The 18,958-nt window shown below is 50.1% G+C and overlaps 2 protein-coding genes across 2 annotated transcripts in view; one reads left to right on the top strand and one right to left on the bottom strand.

The window, feature by feature from the left end:
* LOC144934409 (protein TANC2-like) overlaps positions 1 to 18,958 on the top strand; it is a 115,967-nt gene that overhangs the window by 6,084 nt on the left and 90,925 nt on the right. The gene's annotated exons all lie outside the window — the stretch shown is intronic.
* Positions 1 to 18,958, bottom strand: part of LOC144934410 (angiotensin-converting enzyme-like) — a 35,959-nt gene that overhangs the window by 10,705 nt on the left and 6,296 nt on the right. Inside the window, exons 4-18 of the mRNA XM_078860141.1 lie at positions 18,419 to 18,562; positions 15,661 to 15,852; positions 14,310 to 14,407; positions 13,806 to 13,978; positions 12,198 to 12,424; positions 10,260 to 10,404; positions 9,413 to 9,511; positions 8,542 to 8,664; positions 7,591 to 7,796; positions 5,737 to 5,873; positions 5,025 to 5,183; positions 4,261 to 4,345; positions 2,958 to 3,101; positions 1,299 to 1,490; positions 876 to 973 (exon numbers count right to left, since the gene is read on the bottom strand). Of these exons, the coding sequence (XP_078716267.1) occupies positions 876 to 973; positions 1,299 to 1,490; positions 2,958 to 3,101; positions 4,261 to 4,345; positions 5,025 to 5,183; positions 5,737 to 5,873; positions 7,591 to 7,796; positions 8,542 to 8,664; positions 9,413 to 9,511; positions 10,260 to 10,404; positions 12,198 to 12,424; positions 13,806 to 13,978; positions 14,310 to 14,407; positions 15,661 to 15,852; positions 18,419 to 18,562 (2,222 nt within the window). The remainder of the gene's footprint in view (positions 1 to 875; positions 974 to 1,298; positions 1,491 to 2,957; positions 3,102 to 4,260; positions 4,346 to 5,024; positions 5,184 to 5,736; positions 5,874 to 7,590; positions 7,797 to 8,541; positions 8,665 to 9,412; positions 9,512 to 10,259; positions 10,405 to 12,197; positions 12,425 to 13,805; positions 13,979 to 14,309; positions 14,408 to 15,660; positions 15,853 to 18,418; positions 18,563 to 18,958) is intronic.

Here is an 18,958-nt window from a genome sequence, read left to right as displayed (position 1 = left end):
TGTGAGAATCTGGTGGGGAGTAGTGGTTAGCGCACTGCACTACGAACCCGGCCACCTGAGTTCGATTCCCGCTTACGACCAATTAACAGTGGCGAATGTTTGAACCGCTCTTGTGCCTCCCCTAGGTCGACTCAGCCTTAAATGAGCACATGGTGCAGTGTGTAAACATCAGCACTGGGGAGGCAAAGGTGGTCTGGCATGGTGTTCACCACACATACTCATGTGCCATGTCGGCCTTAATAGCTGTTCGCTAACAGTGTACCTGCCCCAACAGTCTGTTAGGCTACATGAGTGGCCTTCTGTCTTTTTGAGTATCTACTCATCATTGTTCAATCCTCGAATAAAGCAAATGACCAGGATGCACCGTCAGGTTGTCATAGGTGGCTGCGTGTGATGGTGTCCGATCGCTTAACCCCCACAACCCACACACGGGGCAGGCAGTGCCTCGTCTAGCAGCAAATTGACATAGGGGGGTCGCAGGTATATCTCTCTGCCCATTGGAGTTGAACTCTTGGCTGCGAGTGATGGACAAGTCCTCGCCGGGGCGCCGTGGAGCTGCGCCAGTCATTCTTGCTGCTGGCAGACAGCACGAGCAGCGGGAGACGGCAATCGCGGCCGGCGGCGTGGCTCTCGGGCGCGCGGGCGGTGCGACTGCGCAGAGGCCCGCGGGCCGGAGTGGCCCACGCCCTGGGCTACGATGCGGCAGCAAGCTGGACAGAGGGGGGGGGGGCCATGCCAGCCACGCTACGAGAGCGCCACCGCGACTCGCTTTGATAACGAGCGAAGCTTCGCAGCCTCGTCATACGTGTGCATGCACAGTCCGTTTGACATCCACTGCTTGACCCGAATGAGCAGCGCGGTGCGTCGAGTCTTGCCTGTGCCTGCATGGCGGGCGTGGCGTCCACCGAGGGTGCGTTCGGGAAGGGCGCGACCAGGCTGTTTAGGTTGTTCCAGCTCTGGGCCCACATGTTTCCTGGTCGCCAAAAGAAAAAAAATCATTCAAACACAGCGATGTTGAAATGTAGTTCCACGTATCGTGTTTCGAGCACAAAAACGGCGACCGTTACCTCGACCGGATAAGCACTCGTCAATTGGCTGCAAACGTTTCAATATACAGAGGACCACAGAGCTTGGGTAATTGTTGGTAGGCTGATGCCTTCCCCCTCGTCTGTGGTTCCTCCTGAGTCGGTCTTTCTCTCCGTGCGCGAGCGAACACTGCGTCGGCGGCGCGTTCCAAGTCATTTGGAGTCAAAACTACGGTTAACCACGACGAAGACGATAATGAAGTTGGTGCTAACCGAGCAGGTGAGCGGGGATGGGCCCCTTGAGGTCGATGTGCTTCTCCCCGTAGTGCTGATACAGCTTGCGCCGCACGTACGCGTGCAGGTTGAGGTAGAGTGGCTTCAGCTCCTCGTAGATGCGCTCCAGGTCAGCCTCAAACGTCTCGGTGTCGTACGCGGAACGCCACTGCGCGCCGTTGTCCGGAAACCCTGCATGGCACGGCCGCGGATTAGCGCCCACAACCAAAATCACAACCACCACAACCATAACCACCAATATCAACGCAATGCACTAGCTCCTCATATGAGGCTAAGTAGATCTAGGGGAGGCCCAGGACCAGTTCAGATAATCGTCACTGGTGGTGAGCCGTAAGCGGGGAATCGAACTGCTACACAACCGCTCCCAATCCACTTAAAATGAACCACAACAACAACCACCATTCGTCACTAAGTGGCCGTGACGTCACCACGGCGCTTGTGCCAGCCTATGTGCACTTTAAGGCCAAGTGAAGTGTCGAACGCCCGCTGGCAGGAGATTACGGGACAGACCCAGGTGCCACGGGTTGACTGACTGAGATGACTGACAGATCCACCACGTGCCCGTGCCAACTTGCTGTGTTTTAGTCGCCTGGCGCTTCGCTTGTTATGAGCATCACTCCTCTGCCCTCCGTTGTTGCTGGAGGGCGACAGCCATAATCAATAACACGTCATTCACCACTAAGTGACAGTGACGTCACCACGGCGTCTGTGCCAGGCCACGTGAAGTGTCGAAGGCTCGCTGACAGGAGGAGGTCTCGGGACACACCCAGGTGCCATGTGATGTGTGGCTGACTCAGATGACTGGCAGATGCACCAGCTGTACTCCCTACTGTGCCAACTGCCACCACCACAAGCAGAAGCAGCAAACAAGACCACAGCTCCAATGCTGAATACATTGATAAAGGACGTTACACAAGATTTATTTAACGCACAATAACACGAATCCTCAAACATGTTTCTCAACAGTTTCCGTAAGACGCTGTTGGTGTTTAACATTGTAATCGTGTTCTGGAGAATCTTCACGCTGGTATGTATCATAAATAAGCTGATATATGAATGCCGAGGTGCTGCTTGCTCTGGAATGGGTTGTGTTCCCGATGTGGGCAGCAGAGGGCAGGAGCAGTAAGTCCATTGGTGTACAGCCTGTTCTATGAAACCGCGTGTTGTTTTCGTAGCACAAATTAGATATAACGCAATTAATGGATTTGGGAACACATTTTTTATAACGCGGATGCGAAGTTGATATAACGCGACCGAGTGAACAGAGCTACGTCGCGCGGGCAGGAACAAGCGGCTGTACGGCTGCCACGGCGTAGCATCGCACGAGGCGGGATGCTGCTGGATGCTTCTAGACGCTACCCACGCACCTCGATCTTTGTTCGGCCTGCGTACGCATCTCGCGTGTTATCGCGAACTGTGCTTTGCCCTACATTATATATTATGATAACGCGATTTTTCCATAACGCGTTGTTCTTCAGGAATGCAACTACCGCATAGTAGGAGAACAGACTGCTGTGATCATATGCTCCCATGTCTATGCTCCTCGCCTTTACCAACGGCGTGGTGAAATACGGTCAAACAACCACCCCACGGCGCACCGAGACCCTCATCCGGCAGTGCCGCCCGTGCCGCACTCACCGTTTGCTGTCGCGGCCTGGTTGCTGAGCTCCACGTAGCGCACGTAGTCTTCCCGCATCTTGCGCCCGGACTCGTCGCGCCAGCCCTGCCAGTAGTAGAGCAACTCGTCGTAGTTCCTCGACTCCGCCATGATGGCCGTGATGTCTGCAGGGTGGCGGGGTCACAGTTACGGTCGGCGCCTTTGCCGTGGGATCAGGATGCTGGGGGGCGGCACCACGCTCGATACGGTCATACCCCTAAATACGCCTTTCACGTCCTTTCGACAAATACTTTGTCGCTTTAACGCCACTACCTGATTGCGTCGCCTTCAACCCCACACGTCGCTGATAGCGTCGTCCGTCCTTTCTCGTTATCCGTCGCCTCGGCTTTCGCCTCGACCCGCTACCCTGTAAATCGCTTCGATTGACGTCGTTTTCGATATTCACTGTCGCACCTTTCAGGAACGCATTCCCCCCCCCGACGTACACCGGGGTATCGCCGTACTCGGAGGTCCTCGTGCGAAGCCTCTTCGTCCCGCAGCCCACGCTCACCGCCGTTTACTCCCAAGCATACTTGAGCATTGTTTTCGGTTCAAACATTCTGTAAGGTCTCCGTATAGGTGTTTGGTGTTCTGAGAAGAGCTGGAATGGCGTACCGTACGTCGATACTGGCCTATTTTGAGCACTGACAATGCTGCAATGTAAGATTTATGATAATCACATCGTTCATTTTACAAAAAATTACCATATCAAGATTATGGTTGCTGATGAAAATGTTCCTGCCTTTTATTCCCTGGCAAATTAAGTATGAAATAACAAATATATTTTGCTATAAATTAAATGCCTGTAAAAACCCGTGGAGTATTTGACAGCATGATGGTATTTTATGATGCCGTTGTTTTCGTCATCCACATTCAATTATTTGTCTGCAACTGACAGCGTGTGTGTTACGAGCGTTACAGATTGCACAGAGCAGAAGCCCCGTGGGACGCTCAAGTCGAGGGAACTGCAGTTAGGAAGAGCTTGAGGACAACAGAAAACAAATACAAGTCGAAAGTTACGGGAAGCTGATATAATGATAATACCATCGTATCGTGAAATTTGATGCAGCATTGTAATTTTAATATCATGGAAACCCGAGACTGGAGGCTGCAATTGTGGGGAGCTGCACGGCGCCGCTTGCGTGTGTGCACCGCTGTGTGGCTCGTCACAGCACTAACGAGCGTGGCTAACGAGCGCAGCTAACGAGCGTGGCTAACGGGCGCGGCAGCGTGACTCCAGCGTTGGTCACGGGGCAGGTGTCGCGGTGTGGAAGAGGCACCCACCGGGATCGAGGGGAATGCACGTTTCGCCTTGGCACACTTTGGCAACGCTGTATGCGGTCTCCATCCGCGAGACGATCTCGTTGTACTGGAACAAAATTGGACGGGAGAAATAATTATAGCACGCTTCACGCTCGCGTGAAACTGCGCCCATTTTGGATCCTTTTGGAGGCTGAGATGTCTCTCACCTCGGCTCTGAACAGCATGGCCAAGCAACCTGCTGGACGGTCCACACGGTATGAATCTGCATCAACATTAAACCTTTTGCCTGCACCCTTTGGGCCAAGCCTGGTGTTTGTTGTGTTGAGCTAATGTGCTGGAGCTCTGGCTGTGGTAGGGTTCAAGGTTCAAGTTGATTTTGTTTAACCGGTTTAAGAAATGAAGCGACAAGCAAGAGAGGCGACCAAAATAACAAAAGCATTAACAGAAAAACTAATCGCAACAATTTAGCAAAAACAAAAACATTACCACATGTCAAAAGCAATGACAAAAACAGCATCCAAACAAAATTAATGTTAAATCTAATTAATAATAATTTACACTTTCAAAGTGCACAAAGTGCTGTACAAAAATAAAAGGCTGTGATGTCCTGTCCCGAAAGTGGGCTCGAACAAATTACTTTCAAAAAAACATTCAAAGTCAATTAAGTGACAGAAACAACAAAATAGACGCATGGTGATTACTGTATTACAAGTGCCAAACACAACTGGGCGGTTGGGGCCGGCAGGTTCACGGTGTTGGTTGAACGTGGCTGTGGGAGTGGGTACCTCTTTGAGCTCAGTCTCAGGAAGCGCGGCTGTGCCAATCTGGCTGATCTTCTTCAGCTGCCGCGTGACGCCCTCATCTTGGAAGTTGGACCAGTCGTAAAGGAGAGCCTCTCGTCCGAAGTAGAGCGAGTGGTTGGCCATCCGTAAGTTGGCTTCTTGCTGTGTTCGCGTGCACAAAACAACAACACGTTCGTCTGTGAGGTGGAGAGGGATCAGGGACCATCGTGCTGGCAGCAAGCGATTTAACCGCTGCCCGTGTGAAAGGGACACTTCAAGCGTCGTGTTTGGGTTGCTGCACTCCACGCAGTACGACCAGGAGTGCAAATTAACCGATCCACGATGCCTCATACTTGTTGGAGTGAGTGATTCATTTCAGCCTAAACTATACAAAGTGCTGTTCCTCCAATTGAACACCGAGATGTAAGATGTTATGGTGCACGTCAGAAAATAGACGCTTCGTAATAACATGGTACACTTTATAATCGCCATGTTGTTTTTAACAGTTCCACCAAGATAAGGACCATCCACATTTGGACCTAATTGTGCCATTACATGACGGATGTCATCTCAAAGAGCAACATGGTATCCCATCATCATTGTCGTCATCATCGTCGGAGGCTGTGTGTGAGCAAGTGCGGTCCACGGCCTGGCTCCGGGAGACCCCGGTGCCCGACACTGAGACCCATGCGTGGCATGAGTTGCACAGCCTCACCACCAGCTTGTCGTGCTCCTCCGTGATGTCGGTGTTGTAGGTCCATGACGCCTCGTTATACTCCGACCAATATTTCTCTGCGGTGGTGTTGTACTCCCCCAACAGAGCTATCGCTTGGGTCTCATCGGTGATTTTATCTGTGAGCAGAAATTAAGCACAATAACGGTCATGTTTTCTCCCGTGAGAAAGGGTGATAAGGTTTTCAAATTGCCAACAGGTAACATTTGTGCACACATGTCAGTAATGTGGATTGCCTTGCAATTGCGATTATTTGTTGAACACATTTGCATCTTTTTTCGCCCCTTAATGTGTTCCAACTGCGCGATTGGCATCACTCGATCAGACGTAGAACACATTTGGAAATATCGCACGGCATTACACCCATCACGTAAGAGAATTTCTCCGAAAAATATTTTTCATAGGAGAGAAGAAGAAAAAACACGTGGCTTCTTTAAACCGTACAATCTGCTATGAGATTGTTTATTGCCCGGCAATCAAACCAACATTTTTTCTACTGAGCCGGAATTTAGCCAAATTAAGTGAAAACACATTTGGCATCTGCGAGTCGGCTGAGACCATCAGCTCTCTACGCTTGGAAACCCAGTTTAACCTTGGGCAGGTGCCCAGATTCAAACCCAGGATCTTGTAAAGTGCCAGCTCAATGCTCTGACTGCTGAGTTACTGAGACACCTCTTGTTATCCATAAGAGGTTTTTTTTGGGTTAGATCTCATTAATATAAATGTGTCGTTAAACCCGCCACCACCCGACACAGCCAATTAGTGAGGTTTATCACATAAACAGAACGTGCCAGTTCGTTAAACCACAATATTTACAATCTGAGTACGACGTTTCGCCAGTAATTACAACTAGCATCATCATGCGGCAGCCAGATAGATGTGATGTCATCACTAGTGAGCCCCTTACCCAAAAAAACCTCTAACCCAAGAAACCTCTTATGGATAATATTGGTCGCGAAAGCCTACGTGTTAAACACACCTCTTGTCATTTAGATCTTTTAAAAATGTTCACGTTACAAGTCCAATCTAACATTTTTCTTTTGCGGCGAGCATAACTGGTCAGATATGTGCACTGACCTTCGTGAAATTACCTTGGAACTGCTTGCTGAAGGCATATCAAGCAACCAAATAAAAAGGTAATGATGCCGCTTGGGGATTTTCTAAAATATGAACTACACGGCCATCAATCATTCTGCCTAGAGGCTTTCACCAGATGATGTCACATCATTCCTGTTGAACAAATTGGTAACATAGAAAAAAATAATGATTGACATCTTTTTTTATTTTGTAGCTGTTGCCAATACCTGATGAGGCTGGGCAAAATCTCCAGGGCAACGTCGAAGTACAACATTGTCAAAAATGTGCTTGCTTTTCAACGTAACCGGTTTGCTGAAAAATACAATCAAGCGGGACATTTGGCCACGTGATAACTCGGTTTGTTTGGCTGTGTCTGGTGGTGGAGGGCTATGGCTCTGATTGACATCATCCCGACACGATCTTTGAGTTCATATTATGGATTAAACATTAATAAGCAAACTAAATAACAAAACACATTTAAAAGACCTCCTGTCATTCTCAAAACACCAACACCACGCCGGTTGGGATTTTTACGACCGTTTTCCACCACACCGGTAAGCGTGGCTCGGTGAAGTAGGAGTCGGGAGCGGGCAGGGCTGCTTCTGGTATCGCTCGTCAACGTTGGCCGTGGCAGGGAATCGAAATCGAGTGTGAGAATAAAACACGTGATTGTCGGCGGCCTACGTGCGGCAGCATGTGTCACCGCGTGTCGCTAAGTGTCTCCGCGTGTCGCCGTGTGTTGCCACGCTCGGGGCGCACCCAGTTTCCCGGGGTAGTCATCCGGCACCGGCGGCACCCACGAAAATTCGGGCCAGCCCAGCGTCTCGTTGACGTTTTCCTTCTCGAGCCAGTCGATGATGAGCTGGAAGTACTCGATGAGCGGTTGGGCGCTCATTTTCTCCGTGCCCGTTATTTCCTTCATCACCTCGGTCCACGGGCGGCTGGAGCCCATCTGCATGGCCTTCCTGCGGAGCACATGCGTGTGCACATGCGTGCACACGCGAGAGTTGATCGCTCGGGGTGGAACGACGCATCGATTCATCAACCGATGTCGATTTTTTTTTAAGTTTGCAGTTCCAGCATCAAGCATAGATGTTAGAATAAATATTTTAAAGAGGTATTTGCTGCATATACAGGTACAGTTTATTTAATGGGCAGTCTCTGTCCTCCCAGCAGTGGTCGATCAGCATATTGTGGGTGGTGAGGTAAAGTATGGGTACTCCTCCTACACAACCGTATAGTTACCCATTGTGTTTAGCGTTTACCATTCGTTTATGGTTTGCTTAACATTGACTGTGTTATGCCTCCCTCGAGTTGTACGTATGTACATATGTACGTACGTTAAACTTATTAATTTCGCACCGTATGGAGCCAATCATGTGTAGGAAGGACAAACTAAGCACAAAAAGCAGTTCTAACGAAATTAGTTTTTAATCTAGATTTTTAGGTGCATAGCTCCAGTTGCGTTCTAATATTGCAAGGAAGAACTTTCCGGACGGCACTCAGAAGCGCATCTGAAAGTGCCCGATGCGGTGACCACGGTCTTTGTTCGATGGCCAGCCAAAAGCCGCTGCTGCTGCGGGGAGTCTGTGTGATGATGGTTTATGCCGCCAGGCTTTGAGCAAGGTCATCGTCAAGGTCACCACGCGGGGTCGACCTCCAGAGAGAGGCTGCGGTTGCGTTCCCTGATTGCCCGTGCTGGCCCCTCACCGAAGGAGATTGCCCGCGTCCAGATTCTTGTCGATGTCGCACTTATACAGGGGCCCCTTGTCCTCAGCAGCCGTGCACAGCGCCTTTTGAAACTGGAACTGGATGATGAAGCTCACAAAGTACCTTCAGCCGCAAAAAAAAACACAAAGATCCCCCGTATAGCCTATAACAGACTGTTGGGTCAGGTGCTGTTAGCGAGGAGCGCCTATGAAGGCCGGCACGGCACACAAGTGGGTGGGTGGCCAGCACCACGCCCGGCCGCCTTTGTCACCCCAGTGGCGATGTTTACTACACACCGCACTCGATACTCATTTGAGGCTGAGTCAACCTAGGGGAGGCCCAGGACCGGTTGAGATAACCGTCACTGGTGTTGGCCGTGAGTGGGAATCGAACTCGGGTCGCCGGGTTCGTGCGCGGCGCGCTAACCGCCACTATACCACCCCTCCCCACACACACACAAACGGTAAAGGCGGTTGTAACTTGAGACGCGTACCGATTACAAGTCGGGGATCGTAGCCTGGCCAATTAACCCATAAATTTAAATCATAGTCGTGAGCGTATTCAGCTTCTGAGGCTGTAAACTTGAGTGCTGGTTTGTTGCAAATCAACAGCAGCTGTCAATTGCATTGACACAACCTTGTCATCGGAATGTGCAATTCCCACCAGCGGCCCAGGACTATAAACGTGAGATGAGCACCAACGCCTCGATGCCAATTTGAGCAGGAAATCACTTGATCATGAGAGATGGCAGGAGTTTCGGGATGTTTCCATCCAGCAGTGGATCGCACATGGCTATTAACAACAACGATGATGAGCGTGTCAGTGCGCGTTAGGCCTGTCTGCCCACAGCGGTGTGGAGGAGCTGCTGCACCTGATGTAGGGCGTGTTTCCGGGGATGTGAAACTTGGCACCGGCATCAAAGTCCGTGCTCTTCCTGGGGACGCCGGGACAGATCCCCTGGTACTTGGTCCTGTGAGAGCAACGCGCCAATAAACACCATCGCAGCACTGCCCTTTGACCCGCGCTTTTCAAGTACATGTTTGAGAAATGCAAAAAAACCTCAGGCAACCGAGAAAGCGTTGTTGTAAGATATATATATTTAAATCAACTTTAATTAATGTTTAATGTGCTGACCTATACATTATTTATGCACGATCATGTTTATTTATAACCACATGAGAGCCAGTTGTTGTAAGATGTCTCTTTTGAAATGGAGATAAGTGATTGCAGTGTCGTTACCACGGACCCTTAAGCCTCGGAATCAAACGCTCACCTTGTGAGCGCACGTGGGTCTGGGAGTGTGGACTGACACTCAGAGGCTCCAGCGTGCAGCCCACGTGGGTCTGAGAGTGTGGACTGACACTCAGAGTGCAGGCTACGCTTTTCCAAGAAGAAGATCCTCCTCTTAAGTGCCATGCAAATATTATTTGAGTTCTGCTGGTGACCGTAACCAAAAAACTGCGGGGTTCACATCTCACCTGATACACGAGACCTTGTGGGGTGGGGGGAGGTGAGTGAAATCTATACTATTTTAAACAATTTTTGTTATTTTACCAGGTACGACCCACTGAACTATTTAGTTCTTTTTCAGAAGCGACCTGGCCACAGATGACATCTCAAAGAAGTGGCTTATCACGTGGGAATTTATAGCAGTAGCCAAATATTCTTAACGCACGTTTCTAACTAAATGCGGAGGGAAAAACCGGAGTGAATCTCACCTGAGATACCACCAGTCCTGGTTGTAGCGCTCGGGAGGGGTCTTCCCGCTAAAGACGTCCCACCGCCACAGGTCGATGAGGTAGCCAAAGGGCAGGAAGGCGATCTTTTCCAGTGCCATCTTCATCAGGTAGTTGATATCACTCTCTGTGGTCGGTCGGTCAAAGGGCGAGGGCACCGTGGTTTTACTGTCACGCACTCGCTCACCAAACACGAACAGGCACCGTATCGATTGGATAGCAGATTTGAATATATATTATCAACGGGAAGAAATGTTCACCCTCATTCTAACTATGATTATGACCACACCCCAGAGGATAGATGGTGGCAGAATATCAGGGGCAAGCTCTTTTGAGGTCACGTGACTACTGTGCGGCAGCTGTTGCAGGATCTGGAGGAGGGTAGGCAATGTTGGCGAGGCGTGGTGCTGGCATCAACGGATTTGGCCACGATGGCATCTTGATTTGGATGAAGCTATGAACACGGGTAGCAAAGTGTGTGCATCTGTGTGACACTGGGGAGCGGTTATCACGCTGCGCTACGAACCCGGCGACCCGAGTTCAATTCCGGCTCACGACCACCAAACACAATGATGATTATCTGAACCGGTCCTCGGCCTTCACTAGGTCAACTCAGCCTTAAGTTAGTACCTGGTTTCAGACTCCATAGGTGCTCGCTAACAGCACTTGACCCAACAGTATTTTAAAGCTATACAGGGAATCTCTGTATCTTTGTGTGACACTGGAATGAAGCCACTCCAAGGCAACGTTCGATGTCAAAGTAGGATCACGTATGGGGAGATGTACGTTGCATTTTGGGCAGTGTGAGGGGAGTGCTCAGCTAACAACTATGCGTTCCATTCCCGGCCATGGCTAACAGCGGAGGTATCTGAACCACCGATGTAGTCCTGCATCCCTCCCCCCACTTATACCACAGGTACCATAACATGGCAGGAACGGCAGCATGGGAGCTTCATACGTATTTGGGGTGGAGTGGAAAGGACTGTGACCAATTATGCGGTTTTTATAATGTTGTTCCAAAAACCTTACTTTAATTTAGTATTCCATTTTCAAAGTTTCACAACGTCACGCGATATTGGTGCATACGTCAGCTTGCTTCGGAAATCAATGACTGCGCATAATTGATTGAAATTTGTTCCCGAGAAATTAAGGCGGGCTTGGGCAGATTGTACAGTTGCTCGTTGGCGTTGTGAGACATGACGATGTTTGCCATTCACGGACGCTCCAGATATCTCTCAAAACACTGCCCTGGCGCCATTGCTGAAAAACACGTAGGTGTGTGATTGATGTCTCCAGCTGCCTTCTCTCTCACAGAGCTCAATTTACATTTTAATAAAGGCATCGGTTTCACTAAGTTTTCCTTTTGTTCTTAAAAAAACATTCGGAATACTAAACTTTTCAATGGCATAAGCACATCACAGGTCTCCCCTGGAGACAGGATACACGAGGCCTGACCAACCCCACCCCCGCCACTTTCGAGGCACCAAGAAATCTCGATCATTATCCAACGGCTGCATTTGGGTGATCCGATCGCTTCTGAGTGGTGGTGCTGTGCGGCTTGTGTAGGTGCCAGCAATAGGGGGGGTTCTGGTTGTGATGGTAGTAGCAGTTTGGTGGCTTTTTATTGGAATCAGGGCTTAATGACTTGATGAATATTGTTTGGGGTTGCTGCAGACTGGAGCAGGCTGTGACCTGCAGCCGCAGCCAAAGCGAGAGGTCTACTGGACGCGCTGTGCTGGCTTCTAAAATATGCTTACGCGTCACAGACCGGCACAGACCATGCTGCAATTAAGCCCTACCTATAACTGGGTAAGAGGCCAATGAAATGAAGAGTGTGTTAATCAAGGGAGGCCTGGTTTATTATAAGCATTGCGTGCATTGGAAGTGTCTCTGTGGTACTGTGCGTGCGTGCATACGTACCTGGGTCCTCGACATAGGTGGCGTCCAGTAGGTTGATGGTCTTCAGGTGTTTGGGCGTGGACACGGAGAGGGACAGCACGTCGCCGATGGCCTCATGGAAGCCGGGGTTGGCGCCGCCGCGGAAGGACACGTGCTGGTCCTTGTACTGCAGATAGTACTCGATGTGGCCCATCTCGTGGTGCACCGTGAAGAGCTGCTCCATCGTTGGTATGGTGCACTGCTTGATCCTGTAGAGGTGGGAATAAACCATTTCAACTGGTCCTCAAATTGACGCGATCAGTAGTCTGCATGAACCTCTGTGATGCACCACTCTAGGATGTGCCAGGTAGAAGGCGAGCGTTTACAAACGACGCCACGATAAATGTTTCGTGAGCTCTGCGACCACCCTTGTCTCCGTGGGGGATCGGTGCGTCGCGCTTGTGTCGAGCGAGAGACACGCGCGCAGCAGTCAGTTCGAGGTGGTGGCAGAAGGGGGCAGTGAGGGGCAAGGCGCTGGCAATTGGGAAAATGAGATATCAGGCTGGACCAGGAGTTTATCTGCTGAAATGGACTCTCAACAAATGTATACATAGCTGTCAACCCATACGGTGCACCCCGTATTTTTGTACAGGGAGATTGAGCTTTCAGGTCCCATATGGCGTACAGCCGTTTCAATACGGGCACACTTTTATGTTGTTTTCTATTTCTTTATGTTTCTCTCTTGTGATGGGACTTTGTAGGATGAACGTTGAGCTTTATAAGGCCACGGGGGGAACAATAAGTCTGAATTGGTCTATAAAAAGGTAGGCACTGATAAGGGGCTCACAGGTTTGTGTATACGTGAGCATATATACAGTATTTTGTAAGTTTCTCATGTTATTGTGAAGTAACAATTGTAAGTTTGTAATTGCCATTATCATCATCGCCTCTAGTGTGAATATAATTATTTTTTTAGAAAATGCATTGATGCAAAACACTGTCACAAATCATGAGCAATTAATTCTAAAGCGACATTGATGTGAGATCTACTGGACATTGTGACTACCGGACATCTGTGAAAAAGAGCGTCATAGCTCATCGGATTTCTACAGGTTCAATAAAGATTTTTATTCTGAAAAAATAACTTTTAAAAAATGTAATGATTTAGGGCTGCAAGTTCACATCAAGCATATATCCGCACTGACACTTAGACGTGGCGTGTTAATGTAGCCTGCATGGGTGTGTGCAGTGTGTATCTTCTTGCAGACTAGAACAGCAGCGGCCATGGCGTGTGCTCACTGGAAGTCCCTGTGCCAATCATTGTTTTTTCAGCTCGCTCTCCAGTGGCGAGTTGGAGAAGGAATCCCACCATCAAATTTAGAAATGAGATACAAAAGCCCAAAATCAATTACGATTCGTAACATTAGCTGCAAAAACCTGCACGCTAATTTAGGCAATTGACAAAGACTGGGACTTGTAATGTCCCGAGGAGACCGACAGATTTCCCTGGACGGCGACCATAACTAGAGGATGATTCTGGTAACTACAAGGGACACGTGGCACCCCACCTCCCACCCTTGTTGTGTGACGGCAGGAGCTTGGGGGGAAGCTGGTGGATGCCCTGCCGGCGAGAGCCCGTGTCGTGCTCACCGGAAGTCCTTGCGGTTGTAGAAGTCCCAGGCGGAGGCGTGACACACGACCTCGCGCCCGTCCGTGGGCATCTCCAGCATGGAACCACTCCAGAACTCTGGGGGCATCTCCAAGAGGCCCAGGTCTTTGAAGAAATTCTCGGAGGTGCGGAACATGTGAGTGGCGTTCCATCCCTGAGCAGCAATGACGCACGCAAAGTGAGGCTTGAGTACACAAGACATTTGTAAAAAATAAATGTATTTCCTGCTCAAATGAGCACTGAGGCAGTGAGCACTGAGCCAGTGGTGGAAATTCTTCATTCCTATGACTGGGCTAGTCTCTTCACAAGACAACCACTGTTGACTTTCCACAAAGCAGTACTCGTTGTATCGACCCCAGAGGGATGATGGGGCCCGTTTTCCACCCCCGACTAGGATTTGAACTTGCCAGCCTTTCCCAATTGCGAGGCACTCGCTCTGTCGCTGAGCACGCGAACGTTGGTTGTGGCGAAGATGCACGCCGTACCTGTTTCTCCATGGTGTCTGTAACGTCCACGCTGGTCTTGCCGGGGTAGGGGACCACCATGTCAAAGATGTTATTCCACTGCTGGGACCACATGTTGCCTTAGGAGGTAGGAAGTAAGGACACAGTGCAGAAGAATACAAGCTCCACATTCACATATTTAATTTATTAATTATGTTGAACTTCTTCCGCACCGTACGTAACGACTTATTAGTGCAAGCACGTTTCCAAGGTACTTGCATTTACTTTAATGCAGAGTCGTCATTGGAATTGTTTGTTAACTTGTACGCATCATGTTAGAGAGAACATTTTGAGATGGAGCCATGGATAATTTAATATATTTTATGTTGCGGTTAAAAGTAAATGTAACGTGATAATTGGGAGAGTCGGACTGTGTGTACGTGTGTGGAATAGGCACTTTCGAACAGCGATTGCTCCCAAAGCCTGCAAGGCGAAATGGTGGACACGTGTCTCGTGTTGTGTGTGCGAGGGTGCAAGTAGGGAAGTGCATGATAGTGTGAGTGTATGTCTGTGAGTGTGAGTGGGTATGTGAGTGAAAGTACATCTGTGTGTGTATACTAGTATGTGTGTGTGCATGGGCAGCGGTAGTGTAGCGGTTAGCGCGCTGCGCCACGAAGCTGGCGACCCAGGTTCGATTCCTGCTCACGGCCAACGCCAGTGACGATTATCTGAACCGTTCCTGGGCCTCCCCTAGGTCGACTCAGCATCAAATGAGCACCTGGTGCGTTGTGTAAACATTGCCACTGGGGATACAAAGGCGTGGTGCTGGCCATCCACCCCTTAGAGTACCGTGCCATCCTTCACAGGTGCTCGCTAACAGCACTTGCCCCAACAGTCTGGTAAGGCTATAGGGGGATTTTTATTTTGTGTGCACAAGTGCGTATCTGAGTTAGAGTATTCGAGCTTATGTGTATGTATGTGTATGAATGTGTGTATGTGTGAGTGCGAGTGTGTTCGTGTGTACGCGGATTTGAGAGTAAGTGTGTAAATGTGTGTGGTGAGTGTGAGTGTGCACGGCCTTTGAGTAGATCTGTGCGCACGTGTGTGAGTGTGGCCAGTGGCTGGGCAGCATCAGGCTAGAACATGCGCTATGAACCCAGTGACCTCACTCCAATTCCTGGCTAAGGCTAATATCAGTGGCGAGTGACATCCCAACTGAACTTGTGTCTCCCCCCACCTTAAATTAGTTACCTGCTGCAGTTCGTAAACATCAACACTGGGGAGATTAAGGTGGCCGGGTGGTCCGCCAGCACCTCTTCCCAACAGCAGCCTATGCAGGGCTAGATGGGAGACCTTTGTGCTTGTGTGCGAGAGTGCCAGGGCGCGAGCTCACCGAGCAGGTGAGCGGGGATGGGCCCCTTGAGGTTGACGAACTTCTCCCCGTAGTGCTGGTGCAGCTTGCGCCGCACGTACGCGTGCAGGTTGAGGTAGAGCGGCTTCAGCTCCTCGTAGATGCGCTCCAGGTCATCGCGGAAGGTGGCCGACTCGTACCATGAGCGCCAGTATTCCCCCGTGTCCGCAAAGTCTGCCCGGGGTGGGAGTAGTGGTGGTGGAGGAGGAGGAGGAGGAGGAGGTCGATGCCGCCAGCCCGTGATGGATATCCATTGTCATTTTTACAATGGATATCCATGAACGGATATCCATTGTAATTTATATGCATACCTTAACACCCCGACATCACATTTATCCCCTCTATTTGAGACCATATCTGGGAGGAGGATTTCTCTCCACAACACTGGTTGTCGCCTGATGATGCTGGTTCTAATTACTGGGTTCATTTTTTTCCCCGAGACGCATCCCCGTGATTTCCGCCGTGCTCACGAACAGCGGCGAAAGGCTGAGAGAGTGACTGGGCCGGAGAAGTTGGCCCATGCTTAAGAGCCATGAGCAACTTTGTACGGGCGCTACAAGAGATCGTAGAGCTCTCAGGGAACTCGTTATACCCCCAGTTAAACATGGAACCTCGGCAAAGCGACGAATGCTTCACACGATGTTTACATGCCAATGTAAGGGGGCCAACGACCCAAAGGAGGAGGCAACAGACTAAGTGATGATCATAAATCCTCTGCACGCATTGTTAACCTTTATGGATGCCTAAAAGCCTCAGCGAGAGCGTCATTTAGCCCTCAATAACGCCTGCAAGTTCTTGTGAAAACTGTTAACCTGAGCAAGTTACAGCCTCGTGTCCTGTGAATTACCTTCTCGATTTCGTCTTTCAAATAAACTCATTTTGACGGTTGTGACCTCTTGTAATGAATGAATACGAACAACGACATTGTTTTAAGAGTAATTTCTTTCTGTTAGTTTCGGTCCTGCTTATGTGTTGCAGGTGGTTTTGTACAACATCCATTGCTGTGCTGTACTGCCACGTGTCCCAGTTGATGTAACAAAGCGAATGGGTGCTAGACTACGCGTGAAACAGAGTCAGACAAATATCGCCATGAAATGATAACAGTCGGGGCTCAGTTTCATCTCACACTGGCTGAAGCCAGTAGTCGCGTAGTGTGTGCCCTTCCAAAGCAAAAGCCACCTCATCTTAATTAGCCAGTTCTTGGCAACAATATGGCACCAGAGCTGCGGGTTTGCCTGTTGTAAAGGGGAGGAGGAGAGACTCTTGGCACGAGAGGGAATCCAGGTGGCGGCGTCTGTGGCTGCTTCCCAAACGCCATCGCGTGCAGAAGCTTCTGCCTCTAGCCCAGTGGTGGTGCTTGGCAGAGGCCCCAAAGGAAAAAGCGTAGGTCTCCCACGTGGCTCAAGGCGCCCCGCATTCATAGAACATATGTAAAGGTGTGCTCAAATATTAGCTCAAACGTAGATGCTCATAAAATAAAAACTGCTCGTGATTCTAAGAACACTCTGAAACTAACTGTAATCGGTCTATCGATGCCTACTTTATTGAGGGTGATATAATTAGGTCGCTTACTTTGCCCATCTATATATTTAAAAGGGAAACTAGTGAATATGTGTCTGTTCAAAATGTTTAGCGTACTTCCCGACATGCAACAAACTTGAAATTTGCCATGTGGGTACTTTCCAGACTGTACACCATGCAACAATTAACACAAAAACTTTTGTATTTTTATTTTGTGGGGGGAAGGGGGTGGGCGCAATAATGCATATATTTTGCACGGCAAGTGAGCTATGATGTTACCTCTGTCATGTGACCCGTATGTGGAAGCGTCATGCAGTGTGCCTGCTCATGTCACCCCCCCCAACCCTCCGCGAGTGAAGTGCCATACAAACGTGTTGCCGGTCTCAGGCGTTCTTCGCGCAGCATTGCTGCTTTATTATTTCAGTCGTTTACTGCCGTACGGACCCTGAAAGTTGTGTGTCTGCAGCAAGCGCGTGTATGTGTACCTATGGACGCGCGCACGTGTGTGGGGGGAGCGGTAGTCTAGTGGTTAGCGCGCTGCACTACGAACCCAGCGACCCGAGTTCGATTCCCGCTCGACGGCCACCACCGGTGACGATTATTTGAACCGGTCCTGGGCCTCCCCTAGGTCAATTCGGCCTCAATTGAGTAACTGGTGTTGTGTGTGAACATCGCCACTGGGGGGACAAAGGCGGCCGGGCGTGGTGAATCCAAATCCCAGGCGAAGCCGGGTAGTAAAGCTAGTGCTATAATATATGAAGTTATGAGTGACGCTCCGAAACAATATTCCTGCCCCCCCAATGAGTCAAAGATCCCCCCACCCCTCTCCCCCAATTGTCCCGCGGTGGCGAGATGTTAACTCTCTCGCCTGGTATGCAGGAGGTCGTGGGTTTGATCCTGACGCGTGTATATTTGTAGTTTGCATATTCTCCCCTTTGTCGGATGGATTTTTCTGCCGATCCTCCGGGTTTCCCCTCCACACTTAGAATCAACGTCACGCGTTTAGAGTATTTGGCTGCTCTAAAATCCCACACGATGAGCCACACTTTGTTGGGCTGTCATTTGTGGCCAGGTCGCCTCTGAAAAAGAACTACACAGCTCAGTCGGCCTTACCTGATCAAATAAATTAAATAGTTTTCATTTTTTTTGTTTAGTGGCGGGGAAAGGCTGGAGCCACCACAGATGGGGGGGGGGGGCATGTGCAGGTCGCGCGCCGTACCGTCGAGCTGCGAGGCGGCGTTGCTGAGCTTGACGAAGCGAGCGTACTTGCTGTGGAGTGGCCGGCCCACCACATTGTGCCAGCCCTCCCAGTAGTAGAGCAGCTTCTTGTAGCTCCGCGACGTCGCCAGGATGTCCGTGATGGCTGCACACCGACCGGCCGCGGCACAATGCAACAGCGGCGGTGGGTCATGGGGTCGAGGGCGGCTGGGTGGCACCGTTCATTTGAGTGACGAGGAAATTGTCTTAGCTTCGTAGGACTTTTTTGTTTTATTCGTAAACGTCCTATTCGATTTCGCTCGGGGGTGTGCACGAGTGCAGCAGTTCCCGACTCAGGGTTACAGGCTGCGGCATGGATACAGCGCAGGAGAAAAGTGTGTGGGGAATGTCGGCGCCATCGGTGACATCGCGGTGACACAACGCGAAACAAATGCGTTACTAACGCGCATTGTGGCCTTAGTGACCTGTAACCTGTACCAGTTGCATGCCCCGCCCGGTAGAGCGACAGAGGGGCGCTCTTCCTGCTGCTAACTGGTGGACA

This window comes from Lampetra fluviatilis, chromosome 10 (genome assembly GCF_964198595.1).
Source record: "Lampetra fluviatilis chromosome 10, kcLamFluv1.1, whole genome shotgun sequence".
In the NCBI taxonomy this organism is placed as follows: domain Eukaryota; kingdom Metazoa; phylum Chordata; class Hyperoartia; order Petromyzontiformes; family Petromyzontidae; genus Lampetra; species Lampetra fluviatilis.
The sequence above is the reverse complement of the archived record's forward strand: the minus strand, read 5'-3'. Positions and strand labels throughout refer to the sequence as shown.